At 37.1% G+C, this 21,895-nt stretch overlaps 1 protein-coding gene and 1 long non-coding RNA gene across 4 annotated transcripts in view; one reads left to right on the top strand and one right to left on the bottom strand.

Moving 5' to 3' along the window:
- Nucleotides 1–21,895, bottom strand: part of LOC139774397 (uncharacterized) — a 195,452-nt gene that overhangs the window by 62,870 nt on the left and 110,687 nt on the right. The gene's annotated exons all lie outside the window — the stretch shown is intronic.
- The window catches only part of LOC139774384 (zwei Ig domain protein zig-8), a 43,457-nt gene that overhangs the window by 2,863 nt on the left and 18,699 nt on the right, over nt 1–21,895 (top strand). For 2 of the 3 annotated variants that reach the window (XM_071709617.1, XM_071709615.1), the window contains exon 2: nt 19,460–19,668. In XM_071709617.1, the coding sequence (XP_071565718.1) occupies nt 19,460–19,668 (209 nt within the window). Of the gene's footprint in view, nt 1–19,134; nt 19,353–19,459; nt 19,669–21,895 lie in introns of all 3 variants that reach the window. The other variant, XM_071709618.1, reaches the window with a different exon arrangement.

Below are 21,895 nucleotides of genomic sequence, written 5' to 3'. Positions count from 1 at the left end.
TGAAGAGAATATAATATGCTGCTTAAATTTACGATAATATCTGAAGAAATATACATCTATAAATGTACATTATGCATTACATAATCGCATAATGAGGATGAGATTATTAATCAAACTCAACGCTTTAATGAGACGTTTTAATAGCGTCTGAATTAAATAAAGCAAAAGATAAAATTTGTGCGCATCGGATAGACTGGATAGAGAATATTCAATTATGTACTTATTGAGTTATGTACATATAACCACGTGTCTATATAATAAAAAAGTAGAACTAGTTTATTTCATATATTATAAAATTTATAATTAACATACGTAATACATATACTATTTGCAATAAATCGATGAAAATGAATAAATAAAAACATATATATTCATAAGCATTGCAAAGAACATGTTTTTTAATGGAATTAAGCTTTGATGTAAAACATGGACATTTTACAATTATTTTGTTATAATATTATTTAGTTATTACTGACATTGAATATACTTATTACTTAATGCAGAAAAGATAATTAGTGCTTGCTAGATGAAGCGGCAGAAGTAATAAAACTATATATAGTCCTCGACGTTTCCTCGATTAATTAAAATGATTAATGAATCGTTTTGTAAGGATAGGAAGAGATGGTTGATTTGTAACATAATGAAGATAATAAGATAGCACCATGTATTACAAGAGACATGAATTATTGTCTGTATAAAGCTCTAAAAGTACAAAAACTTAAGACTTTCGTTTTCGAAGAAAATGCTAGACTTAAAAAAGCTTCTTATCCATGAAACTGAAAATTTGCATCTGAGAATAAAAAAATACCAGAGTTTTATTTTTAATTTCATCTTTTCGATAATTATAATTGAATATCAGAAGCTTTCTTTAAAACGTATTATAATCTTCAGAACTTTTTTAAAAAATCCAAAAAGATTAGGCATGTAGAAATATAAAAACTTTACTAAATTTACTTTCTGCAGGTATGTGGTATATGTATTTTACTTTTAAACAAACGAACCAAATGGTTGCCGCAGGAATTCAACGTAGACGTTAATAAACTAGTTAACATGCCGCGCGACGTTTATCGTGCGCGAGAAATATCGGGATCACGTACTATATTCCACGCCCGCGCGACTTGTCGTGGCGCAAGGGGTGGTCGTAGGAAATAACGGAATGGTACTTGGCGGCGTGAAAGGAGTTACTCAATTGAATCCACGGTATCGGGCGATAAAATGGTACAGCTAATGGAATTACCGGGGCGCGCTTGCATGCGTGCGACGCAAATTTATCGCATGCATTATTCATAACTCGGCCCAAGTCGGCCAGTGCCGCGCGCCGATGGTGTTCGCGCGCGCAAGTAAAACGTTTCTCCTTCCGAATATACATCGATTCGGTAGATGAGAGATGACACGCAATATCGATCATTGGCCGATGTTACATGGCTGCGTGGTAAAGTAAAAAGCCAGCCAGAGAGAGGCCTTCGCCGAGCCTGGATTCGTCGTCGTCGTCGTCGTCGTCGTCGTCGTCGTCGTCGTTGTCGTACCGTTATATTTCATAGCCTTGCTTCACACCTCGTTTGCGCCATTGTCGTTCTAGACGAACAACTTTCGCAATTTCATTCGGCGCCACGGACTGCGACAAGGACTTCGCGCGCGAACTTGGTCCAGGTAAATTAAACGCTTGTCTCCGCTCGTGCGATGCCTAACTCGGCGATCTTCAGCTGTCCAAAGGCCTCGGAAATTCAAGTAATTACCGTCGCGCTCCGGGTGTGAGATGATAAAAAGCGCCGGTCGTCAAGGGAAATGCAGCGTGGTTGAAATAGGCCGAGGCGCGGAGAGTGGACGTCGACGAATAGAATGTCGGAAATTTAACGTGGCACGGATTAAAAGTGATATAAATTTTCGACGGGGCCCGATTTTCCGATATGGCAGATCTGGCAGATGAGCGTTTTTACCGCGCGAATAGAAACCATTTTCATATGTTTACCAGTCTATAGATAGTGTGTTCGAAACCAACAATGGTACACCAATTTTAAAATATAATACTTGGTTTAGGACAATACAGTTTGTAAACTATGTATGCGTCTGCATGGCGTATTTTTGCTCCTGGGTTTCAAATATTCATTTATCGCGCGTTCGCAAATATTAACGTCAGCCATGACAGAAATAACATTCTAGATACGCATCGTGTTTCATATCCTCCATTATACCTACGAATTTATTCGAATCGATTTCCTCATAAAAATATCTCGCACGGACAGCGCTAATGATTCATCAGTTATAAACGATGAAAAATTTTTTCATCACAAGTTTTCATAAAATGTTATTAATTAAATTGCAAGAGTTATATAAACAGTTATATAAAAAAAATTACAAAATCTTATCCTTATTAATTTCTTCCTATTATTTCTATAGTAAGTGTCCTATAAATTTGATAATTAAAGTTTTAATTTGAAGTTACAAAAATATCTAATAAATATCAAAAAATTATATAGATTTTAATTGAGGAAAAAATTGAAATGAGAGGAATATATCAAGCACAAAAATTCAAAAAATATTAAAATTTGTTTCTTTACCTTCTGCACGTGTATCTTGCGATAAAAGCATGTCAAATCCGCCTTGCCTTAAAGCTGAATAGCTTTTCTTCTATATAAAGCATTAAATCCGCACTTTCATTACAATCTTGGGATCTGTCTCTTCACGGATCTAAATGGGTTCAAACATGCTAATTGGCTAAAACGCTACGAGATAGTCATCGTCGGCAAAGGTGCTTCGCGTTGAATCTCACGTTATTATAGGATCAAGTCAAGTTAATCTTCTGAAAACGCACCCGTGGTTTAACAGATCTACGCCCAGCAAACATTTCAGGAGATTTTCAGATTTTCACGAAAAGACTGCTAAAAGGAACCAAGAAAGTTTTATCGAGAGACTCGAAAAATAGCCGTAGAAAAGTATGTAAAAGCTCCTCTAAAACCTTACATACGTCTTAATCTTTAGGACCATAACATTTTAGTTAAAAACGTTTCAGAAAGAAAAATAACGGAAATCTGCCAAAATTAAGTACTTTGATTTTTCGAAAGTTATATTGATGCATTATAATAAATACACATGTGAATTTTTGTTTTTACTTAGATCCTTAGCAAGTTTTGCACAATGTTCTATTTATTTCTCTTGAGAGGCATTTGATTTAAAGAAACAATAATAGAAATAAGTCTTATAGCTTTTTACGCTCGGATATTCAGAATGATACCATTTTCTACTGCATTCCTTGCAAAACTCTTTACAAAACTCTTTTCTGAACTTTCATCGTTGTTAACTAAATGCGTACCAAGAGTCTCCACAAAAATGTTTGCATTATCATTTTAACAGAGCTTTACAAAGCTTACAAAAACTTTCCGACATTTTTAGAGTCAGCAGATAGCTTAGATAAACTTTTGAATTTCTTGCAGTTTTCTTTCTATATTTTTCTCTCTTTTCCTATTTCAATGCGCTACTATTCCAAAGTGGAACGCGCTTTATTATGAGCATTCTTGGAATATCTGCTTACCCGCTCTCACAATTTATGTGTATCTCATGTATAAGTTAAAAACAAATTAGGACACATACTCTCGCCAAAATATAATACATTTCGTCGAGTATGAAATATAACAGAAATATCGGCGATGTATAATAATTGACGTTTCGCATCACGGTTTATCTTATCTAAAGATGTTATTGCGTCAACAGCGATACGCTGATTCGACTGGGTTATTGTCGGGGTCACACAACAAGTTCGCACGGTTATCATGGAAAGACGTGAGATAATGTGTCGACGCGGCGCGACAATGTCAAGATTAAATTTACAAAATAAGTTTACAGAATGAACAGCGATGATATTAATCGTTAATAATACGTGGTATAATAATGTATAGCGATATTTATTTCCCCCCCCCGCGAGACGTATCGTGACGTGTCTCGCGATAGAGAGCGACTGCTCTCGCACGCACAGCACTGATGCATGAGCGCGCTAATTAGCGTATAACAATATTCTACAAACAAAGCGACTTTACCTAATCGTCATCTCAATACGACGCGGATACAATGACGGGGTAGCTATACGGGTGAGCTATAGACCGATCGCATTCGCCTCGAACGATAATGGCTCGACCGTTGTATGCCAGCGCGAACACGAGTCGTTGACCCGCAGTACTTGAACCTGCAATAGAAGCAGCGTGCGTGCGGCTTATCGGTGGATATGAGAGCGCGTGAGCAAAAGGAAGGAAAAGTTCTTTTTCACCGTGAAATGCGGGGTGAGTACCGATTCGTGATTCGAAACGGTCTAGGTGCGTCGGCGTTAAAAAAAATGGGCATCGCAATTCTCTTTATGTGACGCGAACGATATCTTAAATTTGTTGCTTAATTTGAAACTGAAAAGCTTAATCCTATCCATAGACCTTCGAGAATTTCTTCGCAAATATTTTAAAATTAATTGAGACTGCTCTTGCTCTCAAATGTTTGAGAAATCGTATAAATCTTTAAGTTAATTTTATTATCTTACTTATTTACGATAATTGTATATACATGCAATTCGTGATGGACTTTAAAACACTAATAGACTAATCAACATTTAATAGACTAATTGTCTATGTTACGTTTTATGTTTCATCGTTTTTCCTCTATCTCGAGCCCCAACTACTTTATAACTATTACATGATTTTTGAATAATTATTTTTTAGAAGGATTGTTTCTCCATGGAGAAAGATTCTGTCTCTACATTTTGTTCCATTTTATATGTAAATAGATGAAAACTTCATTTTAATTAACAAATTACAACAGATAGTACTGCCTAATATAAAATAAAGTCATAATATTACATTATACTATATTACATTATACTATATTACATTACCACAAATAAGTTTAAGAAATTAATTAAAATTTAATTAAAAGTAAATATATTATTAAACATAATATGTTTTTATCTATTTTCTCGTGGAGATAAACATTCCATAAATTACTATTTCAATTTTAATGAAAATTAAACTTTTTCGAAAATTTGAAGTTATATGTTTTTCTCTAATAAATATCCGAATGTGTCAATAGTTTATTAATTATAAGCAATAAAAGAAAAAGAGTTTTTCGTAAAGTAAATTTACCACGAAAAGAAAATGTGAAAATTGGAAATTTGCAGTGATTAACGTCTTGCTAAGAAGAGCTGGACAAAATGAATAGAGAAAATGTCATTAAAATTAAGCTCGCAAGTCGTGAGATACCTCGTACATTCATGGGGATTAGTTTTACCAGAGGAGCAGATATGTATCGGATTTCTCACGTAAGCTGAGTCGTCGGAAAAATTCTCCTATCATAAATTATTCCTTTAACACTCTCACAAGTTCTGATCTCACCAACATTACTATAATCAAAGTTGCGACCGACATAGTTATCGATGAGTGTTGGCATATAGTTCCTTAGATCGATATAACCACAAATATAGAAATATCTATACCTACATCTTATTTAATATATTATAACGTAGAGTATTTTATTCAGCATTTCCAAGCATTTCAACAATAATTAGTGATATCGAATATGAAATCTAGAGACAACAAAATTACAGTATCGTAAATTATATAGTGATATATAAATACATATTTAAAAAGGCAAAAATACTATTTTATCGTAATGGCAGAATTTCATAAGATTAAATTTATCTTGCGTACATTATATAACCCTCGATTCTCTCACAAACCGTATTTTGTAAGGCGTTATTTATATTTTCAGAAAAATATCACGCGAGAAATTACCATCCTAAAATCATGCTTCAAAGTGATTATCCATTGCTGCGGGTGTGGCGCGTCGCGTCGCGTCCCGTCGCGTCCCGTCGCGTCGCAGCCTAGATATTATCGCGAGATGGATCGCGGACAGTGAAACACCGCAGAAAATTACGCGAAATATCCTGCGGGCACACCGGCCTTCCTCGGCGAATCTACGGCACCCCATCAGTGCCGTCACGTTATATCACGTGTCTCTGTCCCAGTGGAGAATGATTATTACTACGGTGTCCCTTGGCAGGATGCTTTTGCAAGCGTAATACGTTTCGGACTGTCTCGCAAAAGTGTGCAACTTTTGGACTACGTAACTCATCTTATTATACCGACTTAGTGTCGTACACGTTGTATAAAATATGACCTGCCATCGTTTGAAGGAGAGATCGCGCCTTCTATTTCGGCGATAAATTGAAATTTCCTGCTTCCCCGCTGTTCGAAGTATCGTGACTCGGATCTCCCTAGAGTTTTCTCGTTGTAACAACGCGTGACGATCGCCACGTACCTTCACGATATTAAATCTTAATAAATGAGAAGGGGTGAGGGAGGGAGGGACGGAGGGAGGGGAGGGGAGGGAGAGAGAGCCTTTTAACAATCTGCAATTGATATTTTTTACGAAAATGTAGTAACAGCTTATTATTTTTTATATTCAAAACACTCACAATCCAATCTCTTCAATGAAATTGATATTAAAATAAAATTGGATAAAATTAATTGCAAACGAGACTTTATGCATTTGCACTTTTGTAACTTAATTAGCTAAATGTTTTCAACTTGGCAATTTTCAATACGCGAATTACAAATGTTACATATTTTCATAATGAAGTATGCTCCTCTACTACCACCGTATTCTCTATAAGAAATTTTCTGCACAATTATGAAAGAATCTATCGGCGCTACAGAGATAATTATGATGAAAAAATAACTTGTTAGCACCTCAATTATTAGCGCAGGTCATTGGCGACCTCCTTTCAGAAATATGTATAATTTGTTGTAAATACAGTAAGTTTAACATAATTATTATTACAACATATAATTTATTATACCAGCATGCTTATTATTCATTTTTTGAATTCCAATTTCGTTTTCGACGAAGGCATTAGTATTTTCATAGTTTATTATCGTCGAAAAAATGGAATACGTAAAGTTGATTAGTACACTGTTAATTTCACATAAGGCAATATACAGACACTGCGCAAACAAACGGAAATTTATTTAAAGTAATGCAGATTCAAAAACTAATTTAATGGCAATTTCAAGAATACCTATCGTGCGCAAGTGTTCGCTCAATCAACATTTCCCATGTATTTCGCGTCGATAAAACATTATTTGGAAATTAATGTCACTTAATGCGTCTATTTGTGTTTGTCCAGGAAGCGCAAGTACGTCTGTATAAAATCTGTCTCTTACAAATAAGTAAATCTATGGATGATTATTGCAAATAGCTATATCGGACTCAATTAAACGAACGATATAAGTTCGGTTACGAAAATAGATATAATGAGAATAATTAAGCAGCTTCTCTCAGTTTAGATAAAGGCATTTCTATCACTTCACCTCGACGCTTTGAAGAAGTCTGCTATTCTGTCGTTAGAAGTTTGCGCAAATGAGAAAGGTTATTCCTCGCGCGATCGAGGCGAAACTTTATTAATTAAGTACTACTAGTAAAGCTGATGAAGAGGTTATTTCTTAACTTTAAAGTGATATCCTATTTATACAAATTCATGGGACCGTGGATAGGCGAGAGATAACAATTTATTCATCTAAAGTCTCATCCGGGATTATTAAAAATAGATAATACGGAAAGGGGGGTGTTCCGCTTTCTTTGTTTTATTAAAATTATTATAAAATATAAATTGAAAGATCTTAACTTTAATTTCAAATATTCAAAAGATGTAATAAAAATTATTGTCACAATATTTTATCATTATGTCAAATTTTTACAACTAAAATACTTTTAGAAATAAATTGAAAAATGACTTAATTTAATATACAACATTACAATTTTTAAATACTTAGTATTTATTCAGATTTTCTCTTTTAAATATTAAAATGCTGCCAGTCTCGTATAATTAAAAAATTAATTAAAATGTGAATTAACTCAGTCAAAATTTCTACCAGGGACTAAAATCGTGCAATATTTGAACTTTAAACAAAAACCGAAGTTTTCCACGGATTGTACGGAATCTCATTTTATTCACAGTTATTTATATAGCGAAAGATCTTCTTGATAAGCTTCGTAACGCGTCTCCGCACTCGAAGGGGCGCAATCAATCGATCGACTTTTCGCAGCTGTTTCCGGCAAAGATGCAAAATACTCCGGACCGACTTGTCCGATAAATTTAAATTTCGCGACGTTACCATTGTACATAGTGAAATATAAATCTCGATGTGCGCGATGAGTTTGGATTAAGTGGAGCGGAAATCATTTTGCGACGCGGAATGCTGCTGAATTCGGCGTAATCTCTGGAAAGAATCGTCTTTTTTTCCTTGCCGCGCGCGGCACTGTCGGATCTTAATGGAAACTCGGGAGTTTCGCACGGGGTGAAAATAATTACCGAGCACTTTATTCTTATTCAAGCTCTACCCCGGCCCGATCCGTACGCGCATACGGGCCCTCTAAAAGGAGATCCGGCCGTAGTAACGAAGACACCGCGCCCGAGGGCATTCCGCCGGGAAGCGAGGAACTCCGCGAATTTAGCCAAGCTCACGCTCATTTTATTATTGCGAAAAGTTATTTCAAGGTTCGTCATACTTTTCAGAAGCGGCGTGCGCGCGGGCGCGGCGCAGCGGCGAGATAAAATGATTCCGGGATGGAGTCTGGCAGGTGAACTCTCGAGATTGACGGCGCACCTGCCAGCTACTCTACCAAGTTCGCTTGGAAAGTAACACCGTTAGTTTGCCCGAGCGCGGCTCGAGTTGCGCTCAATTGACTCGATATCACAGTGAAAAGATTACGGCTGGCGCAACGTTACGCCACGAGAAAATAAACGGGGACGACGCTCGCGAAATAAGCTCTCTCGCGTGAGACAGAACCATCCGGGGATCGGCTTTTAATCCTCTTAAATCTTGAAAGACCGACCGACATACCCCCAGGGACGCCATTAGGGATTGTTTTCTTATTATAGTCGCGCGTTTACTTGCGTGCTTCGAAATTTTTCGCCGAGAGTATCCTGCGTCGCTTATAGAGCGCAGGAGGTTTTATTAAAAAGCAGGGTTTGTTACGCGCCGCAAGTAATTAAATTTCCATTTCGCACAACTTCGGGAAAGACAATAGTATATTGTGCACCAAGGGGCGAAAGTAGCGTTTTTCAGACGAGTGTGAAGTTTGCCGCCCGAGCCGAAGGCTCGGGCGGCAAATCACACGAGTCTGAAAAAGCTTTCGCCCCGAGGTGCACACGATATTTTTCACAATACCTTTACGGAAAGTTCGACTTCCATGCCTAGAGAGAGGCGAGAGTGGTCAATTTCACGCCAAGGCGGCATAGTGGGCGGAAAGTAACCACTTTCCTCCCTGTTTAGCGGGTGGAAAGTGGTCACTTTCCTCCCTAGGGAGGAAAGTGGTTACTTTCCGCCCGCTATGCCGCCTTGGCGTGAAATTGACCGCTTTCGCCCCTCTCTACAGGCATGGAAAGTCAAACTTTCCGTGGAGGTGTTGTGAAAAAGAATATTCCATTTAATAATACAATCTTGCGATAAATATGTGCCTATATAATATATTACAGTATTACACAAAATTACCAAAAAAATAGGCATTTTTCGTAAGGCTAAAGTGGGATCATTGAAACATACGTAGCGCCAATCATCTATTATTTCGTTCTCGTGCGTAATCTCATCGGAAATGCCCTCCGTGGCAAATTCGTTTAGGCGAGTATATGTACGAAAGCTGCGAATATTTTCCCAGCACGGAGAATGCAGGGGAGAAAATTCAATGCTATCCGAATATCAGTACAATCAACTTAAATTCAGGCTCAGAAACTGTTGTAACGAGATTCGTTATTATATTGTTGTGTTATGCAAATAAAGCATTTCATTGCTATTCCAATCTCTCCGCCCTACGGTGTTCGCCCACCTCTCTCTCTCGCGTGCGAATCGCGAAACGCCGTCGCACGATACAAACGCGATTTAAACTAGACTGCGCGACGATCCGGAGAGCTTTTGTGTTGTTCGCGAGTCCTCAAAAGGAAGGAAACATTAAGTTTCCTCCCGTCCCCTCGTCCTCCGCTGTGTTTTAATTACGAGACCAAAGTGCGAACGCCCTCGGCCGCTTTAAACGCAGTTCCTGCAGTCGCGCTGCATTTCCGTGTCACGTGACGTCGAACGATAAACCCCCCCGAGATCGTCGGCCGTATAATTATTCCGCGACGCCGCCCGCTCGTCCTATATTTGATGTGACATTTCAACGGGAGGCACAAGCCCGATATATTTACGCGGGAAGAACGCTTTTAATTAACTGGTTTTACTACCCCGTTGTCCCGTGAGGCCGCAACGTCCTTTTTTCCTGCGTAACGAGCGAGGAAAGTTAAGAAGATCTCCCAAAGAGAGTATAGGGAAAGAAGAACGTTGAGATCTGATTAGAAGCCATTAGTGGCTGTAATGAGGGACGTTACTTGCATGTCGATAAATTGATACTTGTCTTGCGCGCAAGATCTTTCGAGGTCTTGCGATGATGCTGGCAGCGGTACAGAACAGCTCGTTATCAACGTTATTAAGTATTAAATATATATATTTAAGTACCGAGAACCTTATTTTACTCGACGCACGCGGTCGAATAATTAACATTTCTTGGCATTTGCGTCAGTGTTTTAATGAAAACCGAAACTCCAAGCTCTAAGCGGCGAATGTGGATATATAAGCGATCGTACTTTTTAATTTATGTAATATTGGATTATTTCGATAAACGGAAATTTAAGTGACAGGCGTAAATAATTATAATTTATTGCGATACGGATTTATTGCAATTCACTCAGATTAGTACATTGTGCATATAAAATACATTCATATGTGCTGTCGAATAAATTTGCACGATATCTCCCGATATTCGCGAGATATCACCCTCTTTTATTCTAGAGGTTCCCGTGTAATAAAAATTATAATCGCTTAAATTTACGAGCGGAATTTACGTGAAAATATCGTGATGAGACACTGCGCGGCTCAAAATACAACCGGCATTAGAGCCTTACATTTAAATATCGTAATGCCTATAGATCCGTACAGTTATTAGCGAGGGAAAAATCCTATGTGACCATCGCGCGCGAGAAAACGATGCGAGCAACGAAGGCGAGTAATCTCGAAAAAAAAGCGTACAAAACCGACGCGTACTTCAAGTTCGGCAAACGCGAAATACAACTCGCGCTCGTTGCATTGCAGCTGGAGATATTCGGGGAAAACGCCGGCCGCCGCGAAGGGCCGTCGAACAAACTAGGAACATAATAATAACGTAATAATAATGATAAACGTAATAACAACTACTATTTTGCATTTTCGATGCGATCTCCATTCGGCTGCTGCAACTTCCGTAATATCATTTGATTAGAGAATTCTAAACGCGCGCTCATCCTCCCGTTCGCCGGCGCGGCGCGGCGGACAGCGAGCGGTGTGACGCAACTTTAAATGAAATACATTACATTTACATGTTACGCTGGAATAACTCGGAGATACGACATTGCGGAGTTGCGTTCATTGCCGAAATAGCGCCGAGGACAAAACTGGCAAAATTTAATATAATGCGCAAATGTATATAATACAATATGGTATAGGACATATGATAAAATCGAAAATTACATCCCCGATACGATAATTCACAAAGAAATGCTACATTAAATTCTAAATTAATCTGATTATATTTTAAACGATAAAATTTTATTGTGAGATAAAATTACATTTTATCCATATAACATACAAAAATGTATTTTAACTGGTTTGATATAAGAAACAATGATGATTATGTTAGTTTAATTTTTAATAAAATTTCTAATAAAATATAAAAAAATATATGTACAAAAAATGCTTCGCTATATTTTTACGTTACACTACATCGATGTTATTTCAAATCCGAACAAATTTTCACTTGACCGAAGTAGAATTTTTTGTACAAAATATGTGGAGATATATTTATTTACTGTAGGCAGAAGGTACTTCACTTTATTAGATAAATTCTCATACGCTATCTGGTAGCGGTACGAGTACCCGGCTTCCTGAATCCAGAAAAATATTCGTCTAATTCCATTATTAAAAAAAATATCCGCGCGTTTCGCACGCCGTACTATCAGCGGCGCCCGTTTTATTCCGCTTTCGTGCCCACCCACAAATCATTTACGTCGCTCGTTACTACGCGCAAAAGTTATGCTCGCGGCGCGCGTACGAACGGCCACGATTTATTTCGCGCAATCTCGGGCAACGAGAAAAAATAACGCGTCTCGCATATAACGCGGGCGTATAACATCGGTACCGACGCGGCGGCGGCGGAGGTGGCGGCGGCGGCACCGACTGCACCGAGAAGACAAATCCGCGATGCGGAGTCACGCGACTACGCCGCGCCGGGCGCCGGTGTGATTAAATTACATTGCCTGTTTAAAAGATAAGGGGACCGCGGGACTTTATCTAACTTACTTATCGAGGGTACGAGCCGTTCGAGCGACCGTTAAAGAGCGACCGAGCTTCGAGTTTCGAGCTTCGAGCGTTTGAGCCTCCCCGAGCCTCGACGAGCTCCCGATTTCTCGATTTACTCTAAATTTACATACGCGCCGTGCGCGTCTGCATAGAGATGCATAATTTAGGAAATAACGACACGCAGCCACCTCTGGGGTGGAATTACGTTTCGGCTTTTCCGTTATTGCTCGAAACGGCACGCAGAATACGCGTTCCGCCGGTCGTAAATCCTGCCGACGTATCGAGCTTTCGCGGGGGTTTTATTAAATTCTGCAAAAATAATTCCAATGCCTCTCTTTCTCTCCCTCCGAACAGGTTTTCGCCAGAAAGAATCACAGCAGACTATCGCGAAATACGCGAAATGTCGCGAGCGTTTCATGGCAAAATTTTCTCATGAAGAACTGTTGTATATTAATTTCGCGTCTTGATTAAATTCAATTCGATAAAAACGGGAACTTTGTCGCGACGCATGTGTGATAATTCACTGCATACCAGCTGTGGCGCTTATGCTAATTCACGCGACACGCGAGCTTCTCGCGTATCAGTAATTCACCGGATATAGGGCGAAAAGAACGTTTCAATCCTGCTTACCGCATAACCGTCCGAACAGGGGTAGTTTTACGAGTCAGATGAATAAGGTGATACCATCAAGTCAGTCTCTGATTGAGCTGTGACCCAAATAGGATGAAAATGTAACGTCAAATAACGGGATTTAAGATAAAGCCGGGTTTTATTGCTCGCAACGAATAATTACTCAATAAAAGACGTAGAAAAAAAGTGCGACTACGGGAAAATGTGAAGTGGGGTAATTAGGTTTGCGCGACCTCATTTTGCTTGGAGCCCTGACTGCACGAGATACAAATATAAATGGGAAGAATAAATCGGGACGAGGGTACCAGTACCTTTGAAATATGTATCGGAAATTAAAATCGCTACAAATCTCCACGCTCCTAAATATATGTACGATATTAATAAAAGAATTCAAATTGGATTAATGGATAAATATATCCGCACTATCTATTCTCCGCGTCTCCTCTAAGTTCTGTGAACCTGTTTAAAACTTCCGGACGTATGTGAACATTTCTTTATTAATCTAATATACATATATATATATATATATATTTATTTGTGATATATTTTACTACATTTAAAACTATAAATTTATTAATACCAAGATTATCTGTCCTAATTTTCTTTAGGGAGAGTATCGAGGGAGGTTATTTATTGCATTTTTAAAATTTTTAACATTAAAATTTTTTTAAAATAAAGTATGCTTAAAATTGATTAAAAATTTGATTCTTTATCGTCAGAGTTCTGTTTGCCAAATATCCCTTGTTTTTAATTATAAATCTCTTGTGAAAGCCAATTATTCTTCGACAATTTACTAAAGAAAAAATCGATTTCAAATTGTTAAACAACCTGTGATAAAAAGTATATATCTAAAGATTTTATGAAAAATTTCCTGTATACGAAAAGACAGATAGAAAACATTTATTATGGAAAGTAAAATGCATATATTTGAATTGCACTTATTGCTGTTCTCAACTCTTCTTAGGCTTGGATACAACCTTACGAAGGTGTAAAAATTAAATCGGATTTAATCTTGATATAAGCGTGATCAATGAAAGAAAAAACGCAATTAAAATATTCCATGCTCGTGAGAAAAAATTCCGATCTTTTCGTTCGGTTCGTCGGGTTTGGAGCTATACGGAACCGAACCGTAGAAACGAAGGCGTCGGGCAAATTGCGATGAGCTCGAAATAAGATCGTAACTTTTACCGTCCACTTCCACGGAGGCGGAAAACGATCCTCGCTATTGCAAAGGTCATTCGCCCGGTGCCCCAGAGCGATCTAAATATTCAGATCGCTGGGCTACGATGGCGCAGCGGCGGGTCTGGAATCCCCTCTCCCTCTCCCCCCTCTCTCTCTCTCTCTTTCTCTCTCTTTTCTTTTATGTCGGGAAATTGCAACCAAACGCGGGCGAAAAGACGGCAGCAATCCGTACTCATTTAAATACCTTAATCCAAAAGCACCGATGCGATTCGCGCTCAAATCCTTCGGGGTCACGCGCAACAACGCCACTCGGCATCGAACATCTAGACACGAAAAGTGATTTTTCGTTCGACTCAGATTTCCTCGGAAAAAGGCGCGGCCGCGAAGATGATTTTGTGACGATCGATACGTTAGTAACGCGAGAAATATGTGCCCGCTGGAGGTATCGTTATTCCTCCTCCATCATCGGCGTTTTATGATACGGCTGCGGTTGCTGCAGCTGTTACAATATATCTATCGGTACTTTCGTATCAATAACTCTATGCCATTCTTTTTCGCGGCCGCTTCGCGAACCATTTTCCAGCGTAATGAATTCCGGCATCCGCTGCCGTTGGACGTGAATGGAGGGCTCGTTACAATAACACGCTAAAGTACACACTATATATCTAAATTAGCAGTAGAGCGACTGAAAAGATCATAAACAAAAATGGTTATATGAAACTTTTAAGCTCATTTCTCGATATGGCATATACCGTCTATTAAAAAAATCACGAGAAGTTTTGCGCCGAGATAAAATCGCATTTGTTAATCTCTCGCGAGTGCAAGTTTTGCAATAAAAAAACTACCTACTAAAATTGATGTTCCTACCATCTCAGTGAGAATTCTCGCTGGGAATCTACCTATATTTATAGTTTTTGGTCAATATCTCTCTATGATTGATCTATCCCCATGATTGATTTACCTCTATACCATATAGTTTTTTTTTTTTTTTTGAGATTAAATTTATACTTCAAGTTATATAAAACGAAGATATGGAATTAATAAATGTCTATTGTTTTTGAAATTTTAATCTTTGAGGAAAAGCACAAAGGATTAATAAATATAAAGTTAACAACTCTTTTCTGTTCAATCTATGAATCATTATCGTGAGATCTTTTTTTCCTTCGTGACGCAAATTGGAGCTAAATTAATATAGTACGACTAAATCATTAATAGTGACATATTTGAAAAATTTGAAGCTAACTTTGAAGACATTACGCCTTTTTCTGCTCTTCTCTTTCTTATAAGGCTCCAACCGAGGTGCAAAGAGTTATTCTATTGCACCTGTCGTAAATCTATGACCTCGGGCGCGGCCGTAATAACAAGAGTAACCACCCATGTCAAATGACGCCAAGTGACAGAAGGTGCAATTACTGGGAGTCGCTCTGAAAAAAAGAAAAGACGCGCCGACATGAACCCGCCGACAAATCCAGCTTTTTTCTCAACGCCCTGAAAACGAATGGTCCGTAATTTGCTGAACGGCTAGTCGTCTATAAATCGATGAAAATTATCTGAGTTATACTTCAAATCCATTCGCCAACAATCTCGTTTCACGGAATGTGTTTCCTCTGTCGAACGTAATCTCTGTTATTTTTCGCTTCTTCCTCGCAGGGGAACATCGCACTTTTGTCAAGCAAGCCACAACGGTTGCTATAATAAAACCGTTACCATTGAAAATTCTTTGTTTATAATTAAATGCTGATGTTATATATTATTTTATATATAATTATGAAACTTATTTATTATTTTTAGAAAAAAATATATTACTGGGAGAAAACTGGGGAACAAACTATTTTATCAGGTGTATAATTATAATTATCACGCGTAAATATAACGCGAAGTATATAAATTTATAAAATCTGAACAACACTTCTACACAATGTCCAACATAGGATATTTCACGAGAAACACGCAAGCCGCGTGTATTATATCGTTGTGCGCTATATATCGCTGTACTATATACGCCACGGACCACGGTACAATAGCGACGAACAAGATATAAGCAAACACCGAACAGCGTCTTAGCCAAGTTATGGGCGTAGGAGGAAACTTAATCTTTATCTTAATAATCTTTCCGTCCCTCTCTCTCTCTCTCTCTCTCTCTCTCTCTCTCTCTCTCTCTCTCTCTCTCTCTCTCTCTCTCTCTCCTTTCTAGCCCGGTCTTAAGTGCACTTCGGCATTCGTAAGAATACATCCGCCCGTCGCTCATTATCTCTCGCGAATGATGCTGCACACGAATTCGCTATACAACCAACAAAAGGACATTTCTTGATATCTCGCGCCCGCCTGAGCGAGCACTTGCTTTAATTAATTTCGTAGCGGCAACTAAGACCGAAGAGCTTATAACGAGCTTTTCCATGCACTCCAGGGAGTCCTTCTCTTTGGCTTTCCCAGAACTCGCCCCTTATATATCATCACGGCTGTCTTCGTATATCGAGATTCGAGAGAGCATCCCCACACCACACACACACACACACACACACATACACACGTACTCACACGTACACTCCGCTGAACGGATATCACATTGTTGGAGCATGAGACTGCCGCACCTGAGGCGTATCTCGGTGGAAAGCTAATGAAGTGCAAAGTTTTCCACGTAGACTATCAGCTTTTGCTCGCTCGCTGCGATATGTCCTCGTTAATTAGAGGGGTTACAATCTACCGTTTCCATTCGGATGCGTTGACATCAAACTAACAACTTGACTCTCCCTTCTGCTGTCTTGCGAGAAACAAAGCTTCGACGATTTCATCGTTAAAATGAAGAGCGCAGTGATCTATTTCGTTGATGAAGCGCATGATATATACGAGTGCGAGTGCACTCTATCACGGTCATAGACATCAGAAACGGACGGTTATGATTTAGATAGTTTCTTTTTCGACTTACAAATAATTCAAATAATATAGACTCTTGCGATAAAGCTACAAAAATGCAAAATAAGTAATAGATAAAATAATAATGAAATAAATAAAACAGTATATAATGTATTTCTAAATATGTTTAAAAAAAAAATGTTTTTTGTACAATCTGTCGCAAAGCAATTTAGTTTGCAAGCATAATCGTTTATTTTAATTTATATTAAGGAAAAGTGTACTACAATTTACTCGAGAGATGGTTATAACTATGAAGAAACGCCTTTTAATACGGTCCATACGTATCAGATTTTGTGAAGATGCCAAAGCTGAAGAGTTATATCGGTGTCTTATAAAGTTCAGTACTCAATGTCCCGAGAGACAAGATACTACTATACCACGGCTCGTCGCCATTGTCTTCAAGATGGCAGTCTCCATTATCGTCAACGTGATGTATTATAAGAAAAACAATGAAAAAAGATTTATCTTAACCGGAAGCGCGGAGTCCTTTACTCGTACAACCCATTCTCTACCTAATTCACTCTTAAGCTGAAGCGTAATGAGCTCTGATCTAATCTAATTCCATCCAATCTTCCTCCAGCTATAGATACATCCCGCAGCTATTACAGTTCTCTGATTACTCAACTATAGATACTTTGTATGCACTTGGCTGTTGGAACTACCCCGTTTCACTCGCGCATTGAAAAGACGCGGTCGATCGTGTGCCTCGGCGTCATCGTCCTCGGCAATTTTGAATATCGGTCTCTGGGGAATCATTTCAAACGGATATTCAGATTAGTTAGCTTCTTGACATGATAATAGAATATTAAGAATATTAAAATTCGCAGAAATAAAATTTTTAAGATTTACCAGTCGTTTATTTGTTTATTTTATCATAATTAAGAGATACCTCTGATTAATACCGTTATAACAAAACGGAGGTAAAAAAAGAATGAACTGAATATTCTAAATATGTAATTCGTATGATAGCAATGTATGTACCATTCGCCATTAAATCCGGAATATGCAGTGGAGTTAGTTTCAAACACTAAGCAAACACTTCTGCTACTTCGAGACATATATCGACCGTTCCTGAGTGCATTTCTAACTCAACAACACAGTGCAGTGCACAAAGTGCAAAGGTGCTATACGGACCATTTTGCAGCATCTGAGCACAGCTATACTGACGTCACAGATCTCGAATAATCTCATTAAATTTTCTCAGCAATTAATTACATTTCATCGATTTAATTGTAATTAAATAAAAATCATAACATTTACACACGTAAATTCTGCAGAAGTTTTGAAGTATATTTCTTTTGCTCTGATTTTTTGTTTAACTTTTTGAATCTTGTTCTTAATTTACTAAAATATATAAAACTTACTCTCTGTGAACTCTCTTCATATATTATTTAGAATATTTTAAATATGTATATAAACATGTGTTAATGTTGTAATTTTTATTAATAATTGAAAATTAATATATATTATTTAAAATCAATGTTATTTATACATTTACTATTATTAATAGCTTAGTCATTTGCAATTTTAAACATCCGCAATATTTACGTTCCATGTTTTACAATTTAAGAATTATAAGTTTAAATATCTTCGTTTTTATATAGAAGTGACGACTCTGACGAATAATAACGAATAGACGGAATTAAAAGTCTCGATTTGTCGAGTGAAATACCAATCGCTTTTCTATTCTGAGGAACGCGCTTCGATCGTTGCTCGCATATTAAACCGTCTCCTTTTATATTTAGCTTCTGCGAATATTGAAATAGCCAAAGTCGATAAAAAAAATCGATTTTTAGGTTACAAGAAGGTTGAATAGTTTTTATTAGAATTTTTAGCGATTCGAGAAAAATACGCTATCTACAATGTTGCATATTTTAAAAAGTTGCTGACATTTCGTTGGACGTCGGAGTGCTTTGTTACTCTTGTTCATACATTTAATGGCTGCCATTACAGATTTCAATTAACCGGAAATTTCACTAATCCCTTGTTTGGCTACGGAATGTGATTACAGGCTAATTTGTCAACAGGAAATTAACTGGTGCGGAAATTAACATAATTCACGTTCCAATACAAACTGAAGTTTTTCGAAGTAATCAGAAATAATAACCATCGAATAAATTTCTTGCCATTCAAGAAGAAATAAAATAAGATGAAATAAAATCAAATAAAGTCTCGATGTAACTCTAGACTTCATCAAACGTACGGTACATAAACGTACGGCGAAAAAAGGTAAAATTTATATTGTCGTCTTGGCGCGAATCGTAATGCAACATTAATCATTTGGCGTACACTACGACTTCTGAATACTCAATCAGCAAATTTCTCTCTTGTTACAGATACGCTGAGTCTAGGAGATCGGCCGATAGATAACATGGACAGACACGCGATTCAGACCAGACCTCGGCAACAAATGCTGGATCATTCTTCCGGCCCGAAGTCGAAACCGGAACCCACCTTCGACTTCACGCAGAACACCAACGTGACGGCCCTGATTGGAAAAACTGCATACCTCACGTGCCGAGTTCGCAATCTAGGCGACAAGACTGTAAGGGCCTTCATTATATTACCTTATGAATTATAAATTACGAAACAAAGATATTATCTATAACAGTAGAGTGTGTTCACCCTGCTTGAGAATATTTCTTAGGATATTTCTTACAATGATTATGCAGACTGAACAAGAATATTTATTTTAATTGAGAAAATGCTGATTAAAAGTTATTAAACAAATATTAATTACTCCACGTTCTTGAAGTACAGCGTTATTTCTTTTTGATATATATTATATTTATATTTAAATTAAGCTTATATAAAGACATTTAAACTACAGTTAAACACACACATACACACACACACACTCTCTCTCTCTCTTCCTCTCCTCTCCCTCTCTCGCGGACAAAAGAGGAAACCGATCTAAGGGAATTTTAGGAGAAACGATTTGCAGGAAATAATCAAGGTGCACGGGGTCGATTGAACGTTAATTGACCTTAAAAGTACCTGAAAACTCAATTTTATCATAGACGCAGTACTACTATTACGATTTCTATTGAAAGGAATGATCCGAGTTACGAGGTGCTCGAATTGATCGATCTTGCGCGGATTATTATCAATGTAATCTGTTAAGAACGTACAGACGATGCTTCTGAAATATATTCAGTTTTACTTATTTTAAATAAATGCGTCGGATACTACGTATCGACGATCCGTATTCACTTTAATGTAGTATTTTCCTTCGTACAAACCAGAGATTCAGTTACTCTGTTCTAACGATGACAATGCAACAGCAACAGTAATTTAACACCGGTTCCACGCTTTATGAAAAGAGATCGAAAAGAAAAAGAAAAAAATGTTTGATAGAAATAAAACATTACACAAATTTTGGCAAATCTTTTTTCTTCTCGAGAAATTACGATTTTATACTAAATTGGCATCAACCATTGGGATCTCTTTTTTATAAAATGAGTCGTTAATGATTCTCAAACTCTAAATAATTGAAAATATAAAAGCTCTTTTTCAACTTAAATTAAATTACTCATACTTCAGTGAAAGATACGAGTGACAAAACTTTAATTTATATTTACTTTTAAATGAGCTTTACTTCAGTAATATTTTCTGAAAGTTTCTGATGTAACCATTGAGATTAAAGATTAAAACTGTGACAAAAAGAGATAGCATTTCATTAAACTTTTATCGAGAAAAAATCAATTAAGCATAAGATATAAATTAATAATTTATGAATAGGATATCTTTTTAGAAACTATTTTATTTGAAAAAATATTTTATTGCATCAGAATAATTAAAACGAGATGCGAGAGAAAGAGAAAAAGAAAGAGAGGGAGAGAGATAGAAAAGACTTAATTGAAACGCTATTGTATCATTTGCAAAAGCGTCGGACGAAATAATATATAGAAAAAATTGACTTTGCACTCCTTTATAGTTGTTTTGTTGCGTTACGTCGTAATTGTGTTTAATAATAGAATCGGGGTTTCGCTCGAAAATTTTTCCGCATTTCTGCTTTCTCACAAAGCAATTTAATTATTTGCGCACTAGTGGTTAAGCTATCGCAACGCGAAAGTCAATTTACGAGTTAGTTTAGTTTTCCCCGAGGCTGCTTGTTGCAAAGCCAATAAGTAGTATTGCTGAAGTAAGTATAAGCAAGTGTTTCTAATTCACTCGAACGTCTTAAAGATATTTGTCAATTCTTCCGTATTCTCCAAATTTCATGAATTATTCTTATTCATATTCGTTCATGAATTAATTTCGCGGAAAGGTTAAAACAAATAAATTATATCAATGTCATACTAAACATCATCAGTATGAGAATTTCGTTGCTCATATTAAATGATGAATATACAAGATATACGCTGTACGTAGATTTTTTCGACTGTTTAAAATAGCAATAAAAATACTTTCTCTTCTAAATATAGCTGACATTTCTTTTCCACGAGATTTACGTAATATTTGAATACGCAATAATAAAATTGCAAACAGATAGTCAGAACATGATTGACCGGTTTTGTGAATGTTTATGTAGGTCACCAAACATAATACCGCCAGATTTTGTTTTGTAAAGTTATACAAAATATCAAATTGTGTCACAACGAAAGAAAACAAGAATTTATATCACTTGTCGATCAAGGACTGTCACTTCATGTCAAAAATAATGTCTGTCAAAAAATTGTTAAAAGATTTACAAAATCCTAAATATTTAGTGACATAACTGTTTTAAGTTAAAATACGATATATTAGTTTTCATTACAGTTTATTAAAAA

Source organism: Temnothorax nylanderi, unplaced genomic scaffold (assembly GCF_030848795.1).
Source record: "Temnothorax nylanderi isolate EJ_2023f unplaced genomic scaffold, tnyl_v1.0 TNYL_tig0080_pilon, whole genome shotgun sequence".
Taxonomy (NCBI): domain Eukaryota; kingdom Metazoa; phylum Arthropoda; class Insecta; order Hymenoptera; family Formicidae; genus Temnothorax; species Temnothorax nylanderi.
Note: the sequence above shows the minus strand (reverse complement) of the source record. Positions and strands in the feature narration are given on the sequence as shown.